Below are 6617 nucleotides of genomic sequence, written 5' to 3'. Positions count from 1 at the left end.
AATTAACTGAACAGCAACAGCAACAGCAACCGCAACCACAACAACAAACGACAACGGGAACGACAAAGAGAATAACAATAGTTAACTGGTGGAAATTACCGCGTTTTGTTGGCCGACACGCGTTTGAATCCTTTCGGCTTCGCTCAGGAACTGAACACAACTGAAAATGCGCGAATTTCTTTGCTGCTTTCTTGCCACTTTAACAGAACGCGATGCCAACCAACAGTCAACAGTCAACGGCGACGCCGCCGCTGCTGCCGCTACTGGCCGCTAGTGTTCACTGCAGATGGTGATGGCGATGGTGGAGGAGCAGAAGCAGCAGGAGGAGAAAGGCGAAAGGAGGAGAAAGTAGCGGCATGGGCACGACAACTGTGACGGTTTCCATTTACAAGGAGTTTGTTGAGTATCGTGCTGGGAAAGCGTGCGAGCTCGAGCTTGGTTCCAAATTGGTGTTAGGTTCCGTTAGGCGCCATGGAAATGTGGCCATGTGGATTGTGGATTTTTAATCATTCACAATGCTAGCACAAATCAAAGCCATTAATTAGGTTAAATTATCTGATTCATTACTATGATTATTATGCTGATGATTTCTGCAAATACCCAATTCCTATTATGATTATTTACAAATGTGAAAATATATTATAAAAATTGCTACTTAATCCCAATTCAAGTTTGTTGACTTGGAATTTCCAAATTGAAATTTCCCAAATAACAAAATCCATAAACAAAAAGTGCTCAACTAATCCTTCATAATTGTCGTCGTATTTCTATATAGTATAATATATGTAGTGGCGATATAAATGTACAATTACATAGGTGCAAATGTGATGTGGGGGAACTTTCCAGTTGTAACACCCTCCCTGCATATTTAAGTACTCCGGCGTACTTAGTTATCTAGCTGGAAATCGCGCCTGCCTTTTCTCATGTCTCATGGGAAAGCCTATATGGTGTTTTTAGGACTCGAATTTACTTAGTATAATAGCAACACACTCGCATACACACTAATTCATACATATGCATATAACTAGGTATATTATTATATAAGTGAAATTTAAAGTCGCATCTGTCACGGGAGGTGAAAGGCATTTGTTATGACAATTTGTTGCTGTTAGTCACAGCAATGTAAATTAATGCGCCCCAGTGTTCAGCTAGATATGTAGATATCTCTTAGTCTTTCCGCCGCACGCTAGATGGCGCTAACGATAGTATATTTTGGAAAGCGTATTTTTCATTTGCCACAACTGATATTCAAATAGCAATGTAAAAAGTAAATTAACCATAAAACTAGTTTATTAAATTCTCCTCTGAAATTTCACAATAATTACTTTATAAGTAAAGGGTATTTTGCATGGCTTTATCAATGAAACAAAGCCATGTACTTACAAAAAATAATGTATGTCTGTAACAATGTTTGCTATTCAGCAAATCGGCTGACAACGTCATTTGCTTCCCCAACAGTCCCAAACCAGAGCCCAAGCCAATGTTGTCGAGTTGTGGTTAATTGTCGCGTGGCTCGTTGTTGTCTATTTATTGCCAGTATATACATAAATAGAGGTATATAAGTACTTCAGTGAGGGGAAAGAGCAAATAAACAAAAGCAACCGGTCCAAAATGGTTTACTTGTTGTTACCTCATTCATTTTGCTTTATTTACAGTTTTTTGTTTCTTTTATTTGATCCAATATAATTAGATTATTTACAAAAATAGTAATTGATAGACTCTGCCGAAAGTTAAATAAATTTTGTCTCAATCAATAGAAATTTGCAAAGAGTATATGGTTTTCGGTTTGTCTCCGCATTTTTACAATATAGACACGCAAGTCCTGCTTGGACTACCAAAGCTATTCCTGAGCATGACTCTAATATCAAATGCACCCGCAATATGAGCAAAAGAATTATTGGTAATTGCATAACAAATAACTTTGCATTTGAGTTAAACATACATATTTATGTTAGCAAATGCAAGCACATTTTAGTACATGCATTGAAAAAAGTATTTAAAACTAACATTTTCAAGAATAACATCTTGACACTAAAGTTAAAGGGCTTAAACAATTGTGGAACCTTGCTGGTTGGTGCGTTGGTTGATCTTCACATGTCTCTGCCGTTTCTGCTCCTCCTTAAATGCCTCAGTGTTGGCCTTCTTTTCGATGCGTCGTTCACTGCGGTAATCCTTGAGCAAACGTTTTCGTTCGCGTTTCTCTTCGGGAGTTTCATCCTTGGGGCGTATAGAGAGAACACTGAGTGTGGACAGGACAGATTTGGCACATAGCGATTTAGGACCCGTTGCACTTGGTGAATCGTCCGCCAAGTTGGCTAGTGCTTTTGCAGTCAGCTGACCATCGGCACCACCTCGCAGCACATTTGTAGGAAGACCCGTTTTGGGATCAATCTGAATTGTCGCTGCACGACGATTCGCGCGCGGCTCGTCGATCAACTTGGGATGGTTGTAAATATTTGAGTAGGTTGACAAGATCGACTCGCAGTCCCATTTTTTCTCCTTGGCATCTTCCACTTCGTAGTCGACAAGATCGTCTGTTGGATCGTGTTCACCATCGACAACATTTTCATACTTTTTAACGCGTTCACGATCCCATTCTTTGTCGTATTCCAAGTCGTCGGATTTCTTCTTGAATTCCTTAAAACATTGCATAACAACGGGATGCTTTTGATGCCAGTTTCCCTCAATTTCTTCCAAGGCCAAATCGCCCAACTCAGGATCATCATAGCTGGCATAGAAACGTTCGAAGCGATCGTCTAACAAAGTTAACTGTTCATTACGCCGAATTACACTTGATGACATTGAATATTCAGTGAAGCGCGATTTGGTTTCTTCGTCATCGAAACGACGTTTTCGCAATAGCGGGGCAAGACGATCCATAAGTTCATCAGGGTTCTCTTCATCATCATCATCATTTAAATTATCTGAATCAAAATCCATATCATTATCTTCCTCATCGTCCTCCCAATCCTCATCGCCCTCTTCATCATCATCGTCATCGCCACCCATGGCCTGCATAACAAAATCATCTTCCAAATCTTCGTTGTCTTCAAAGTCACTGTCGAGCGCTGCCACTACATCTGGATCCCAATCTGGGCGTGGACCTGGTTGGGGAGCTGCTTTGTTTAACATTCCCTCCGACTCTTCGAATTCACTGGCAAAAACAGAACTAGGCAGTGATAGAAGGTTGCGATTCTTGGGCTCCTCTTCATTAGATTTCTTGGCTTGATTCGGGTTCTCCATATATTCCCATACAACATCATTCTCTCGTTTCTTAAGATGTTGCATATAGTCGTAGTCATCATCAAAGTGAATTCCAAACTTCTTGAGCTCCTCTTGGCGTTTCGCTGGATCAACAGGTGTTTCTTTTTCCGGCTTGGACTGCCGAGCACCCGCCTCCAAGAGCACACGCTGCGGCGCAGTTTCATCGGTTACTAGCGGATCGTGCTGACTACGATGCACCAAGTGAAACGTGACGGCCTTTTTGCGGTCAATATATGGTTTTTTTCCTTTCACCTATAATTTAAAAGCATTAAATAGTTACACATTCATTTGTTTAGAGTGTAAAAATTACCATTTTTGTAATGCTGCTGTTGCTTTTTGTCGTTTATAATTGTTGTTTGCGGATTTACCAAATTACAGACTACCAAAACACATGTGCATTAGAGGTGTGCACTAAACGAGATATTATTCGATATACACATATAGTGAAGCTATCGATTTTTGTAGTTGAATGCGATATATATCATTTATGATATATTTGTATTTTTGCTCTTTTCAAATTGATTGTTATCTAAAAAATTGACATAGGAATGCATAAAAATCTTTCATATTCTGGAAAATTAATTAATAACAGCCACTTTTGCAAGAGGTTCAATGATATTTCTATCTCCAATTGGAATAACTTGCATCCCTGGTCATTTTAAAAATACCAAAAACTCGTAGTGTTTTTCCAGTATTTTCAAATTACTGTTTGCAAATTCCGTTATTAACGTTTTGCTCTGCATTACATTTTGGAATAAGGTACTAATAGATGGCAATAAAAAAATGTACAATTATAAATTGTTTTTTATTCACATAATCATCGATGTTTGCCATAAGAAATCGATATTTTTAAAAATTGCAAGAACATCGATGCACCGAAAGTGCCATCGTTGTTTCTCCACCACTAGTAAACTAAACATAATTGTTTGCCTAGCCCAAATTATTGTAAAATGGAAGAAAATGAGACCACGTCGGACGCGCGGAATGACGTCGCGAATGGTGAGTGTAACGTCTTAAACATTTGAGGGTTACGGATGATGTCAAATCCATTTCTATCAGGCGATGATGACGCCACATACCAGCATAAATTTGAGCTGCTCCAGAACAATATGCGCAAAATGGAGAACGAATATAATACGCAGCGTGCGAAAATGAAGGAGCTCTATATGCAGAAGGAGACAGAGCGGAAGCAATTACAAGATGAATTGGATGAGCTCAAGACTCACGTCATGGTTGCTGACCTCAAGTCCGAGAACGAAATGCAATTAAAGGATATACGGGCGCAGGAAGAGATCTCGTCACTTCAGCAGCTGGTTCAGGATACAATCGAGGAGACGGCAACGTACAAAGCTGAGTTGGAGCGAATCAAACTGGAACAGTTACGGCAGCAACAGCTACAACTTCAGCAAATGCAGCAGCCAGTAGAGGCGTCTGGTGGCTTGGCACCGCATGTTTTGAATCAGGTGAAAAAGACACTGGGATCTGTCCGCAAATTGGGCAGCGATTCATTAAACAACAGCTTTCAACAACAAGAGCCACCCGAGGGGAGTGCGCGAAGCGCACCTAAAAATAATGTCAAGCAATATGTGAGTACCATCATAAGTTACGGTATTAGCCAATTTAAAGGCTATTTCTGTTTCTATTTGAACAGGCTTCAGAGGATGCGGAAATGATGCATTCAATAGTTGAACAACTGCAAGAAGAAATGAAAGCGCTAAAAGAAAAATTACGCGAAACGGACGAACAGTTGCAGGCAAAATCCTTGGCGACAGAGGACAAGGAGGAAGCGTCAGCAAGAATAGTCGCTGATGAGGATGCCGCAGATGCCATACACAAGTCCACATCAACTGATTTGCTGGCCACCAATTGTAATTCCTGCAGGACACTGGAACAGCGTTCTGAAGAGTTGAGTGCACAAGTCAAGCAGCAGCAAAAACAACTGGATGCCATACAAAAACAACTTGTTGAATCACGTGAACAGTTAAGCAAGGAGGCTGCACTGCGCAATGATCTGGAGAATCAATGGCAAACGAAGCGAGAGGCTCACAAGAGCGAAGTACAAAACCTGCGAGAGCAATCCAAAAATAATGAACTACAACTTTTGAACATGCAACAAAAGTTCCTGGAGACGAAGGAGGATGTGATGCGGCAACTGCAGCGTGTCACAGACGATCGGGAGAGAGTTAACCAGCAGCTTGAAACACTGCAGGCTGACAATGATTTCCTATCCGGTCGCTATCTGGCGACATCAGAAGAAATTGAGAATCAATACATAAATCTCCCAAATACTGTTGTCGAACTGCAGGAGCTAATGCTGCGTCAGCAGAGCGAGTTGATCCAGGCTCGTGTCAGCAGTGAATTCGAGAAACAAAAGTGCGTCACTTCGCTGGATGAGATTCAAATACTCCGTGCTCAACTCGACGAGGCCAACAATGAGAGGCGTGCCTATAAGCGCAAAGTGCAATTAGATATTAAGTCGCTGCAGTAAGTGTTTTCTAAATTTTCTAGTTTGCCTTTGCTAATTATCTTACTATTCCATTTAGAGATCGTGTTACGGAACATTTGGTCGCCGTGCAATCGCATGAATCATCAAAAACTCTGTTGGAGCGCAAAGAGGCTGAACTAAACAAGCAGTTGTCGGAGTGCCGTGTTGAGATTATAGAACTGCAGGATGCCAATGTAAGTAAACCACCGATCGCTGAATTGATTCATATTTAACAAGCTATATACTTATATAGGAAAAACTAGGAAAAACCAATTCAGACTACAAGTCAAAGATTAAGACCCTGCAAGAGGAGTTGTCCACAATGGAAACGGTGCAAAAGGATTTCGTTAAATTGTCGCAAACGCTTCAGGTAAAGTGCTCAATTTGTTTACAAAAAATATAAGTTAATGCTTTATTGTTTTCTTATGCTGGAGTTGCAAAATATCTTATCAAACTATGTACATAATCATTTCGGTTTGTTATAGATGTCCCTGGAGGAGTTGCGACATGCGGACACCGAGGTGCGTTGGCAGGACGACGATGACGTGAACAATTGCCCCACATGTAATGCATATTTTACGGTGATGGTGCGGAAGATCCATTGCCGGCATTGCGGACACATCTACTGCGATAAATGTCTAACGAAAACGGTGCCATCGGGACCACGGAAACGTGTCGCTCGTGTTTGTGATATCTGTCACACGTTGCTCACGCCAAACACTGCTCCTTACTTTAGTCACGAGCCGCAGCAGTCAAACTAGTCGGCTCCCAGCTCAGCAAGTTGGGTGGCAGTGCGAAGCGTCACTATTTATTTTGTTCTTGCGTATATATGTACTGTGTACTATAATTAATCGTTTACTTTGATCAT

The 6617-nt window shown here is 41.0% G+C and overlaps 2 protein-coding genes across 2 annotated transcripts; one reads left to right on the top strand and one right to left on the bottom strand.

The window, feature by feature from the left end:
• Nucleotides 1-1648: 1648 nt before the first annotated feature.
• LOC132794391 (protein LTV1 homolog) lies at nt 1649-3698 on the bottom strand. Its single transcript, XM_060804815.1, has 2 exons — nt 3575-3698; nt 1649-3516 (listed from the first exon to the last, which is right to left on the bottom strand). The coding sequence occupies exons 1-2, from the start codon at nt 3575-3577 to the stop codon at nt 2047-2049; spliced, it is 1473 nt and encodes a 490-aa protein (XP_060660798.1). The 5' UTR covers nt 3578-3698; the 3' UTR covers nt 1649-2046.
• Nucleotides 3699-4118: 420 nt separating this feature from the next.
• LOC132794389 (rab GTPase-binding effector protein 1) lies at nt 4119-6510 on the top strand. The gene is made up of 6 exons (XM_060804812.1): nt 4119-4263; nt 4324-4850; nt 4916-5748; nt 5808-5943; nt 6003-6119; nt 6235-6510. Exons 1-6 carry the CDS (start codon nt 4215-4217, stop codon nt 6508-6510), a joined length of 1938 nt encoding a protein of 645 aa, XP_060660795.1. The 5' UTR covers nt 4119-4214.
• The last annotated feature ends 107 nt before the right edge of the window (nt 6511-6617 follow it).

Source organism: Drosophila nasuta, chromosome 3 (assembly GCF_023558535.2).
Source record: "Drosophila nasuta strain 15112-1781.00 chromosome 3, ASM2355853v1, whole genome shotgun sequence".
Taxonomy (NCBI): Eukaryota; Metazoa; Arthropoda; class Insecta; order Diptera; family Drosophilidae; genus Drosophila; species Drosophila nasuta.
Note: the sequence above shows the minus strand (reverse complement) of the source record. Positions and strands in the feature narration are given on the sequence as shown.

Coding starts and splice junctions, on each gene's coding strand:
- LOC132794389 (XM_060804812.1), top strand. CDS start 4,215: ATGGAAGAAAATGAGACCACGTCGGACGCGCGGAATGACGTCGCGAAT. Junction 5,749..5,807: donor TTAGATATTAAGTCGCTGCA/GTAAGTGTTTTC, acceptor TATTCCATTTAG/AGATCGTGTTACGGAACATT. Junction 6,120..6,234: donor AATTGTCGCAAACGCTTCAG/GTAAAGTGCTCA, acceptor GGTTTGTTATAG/ATGTCCCTGGAGGAGTTGCG.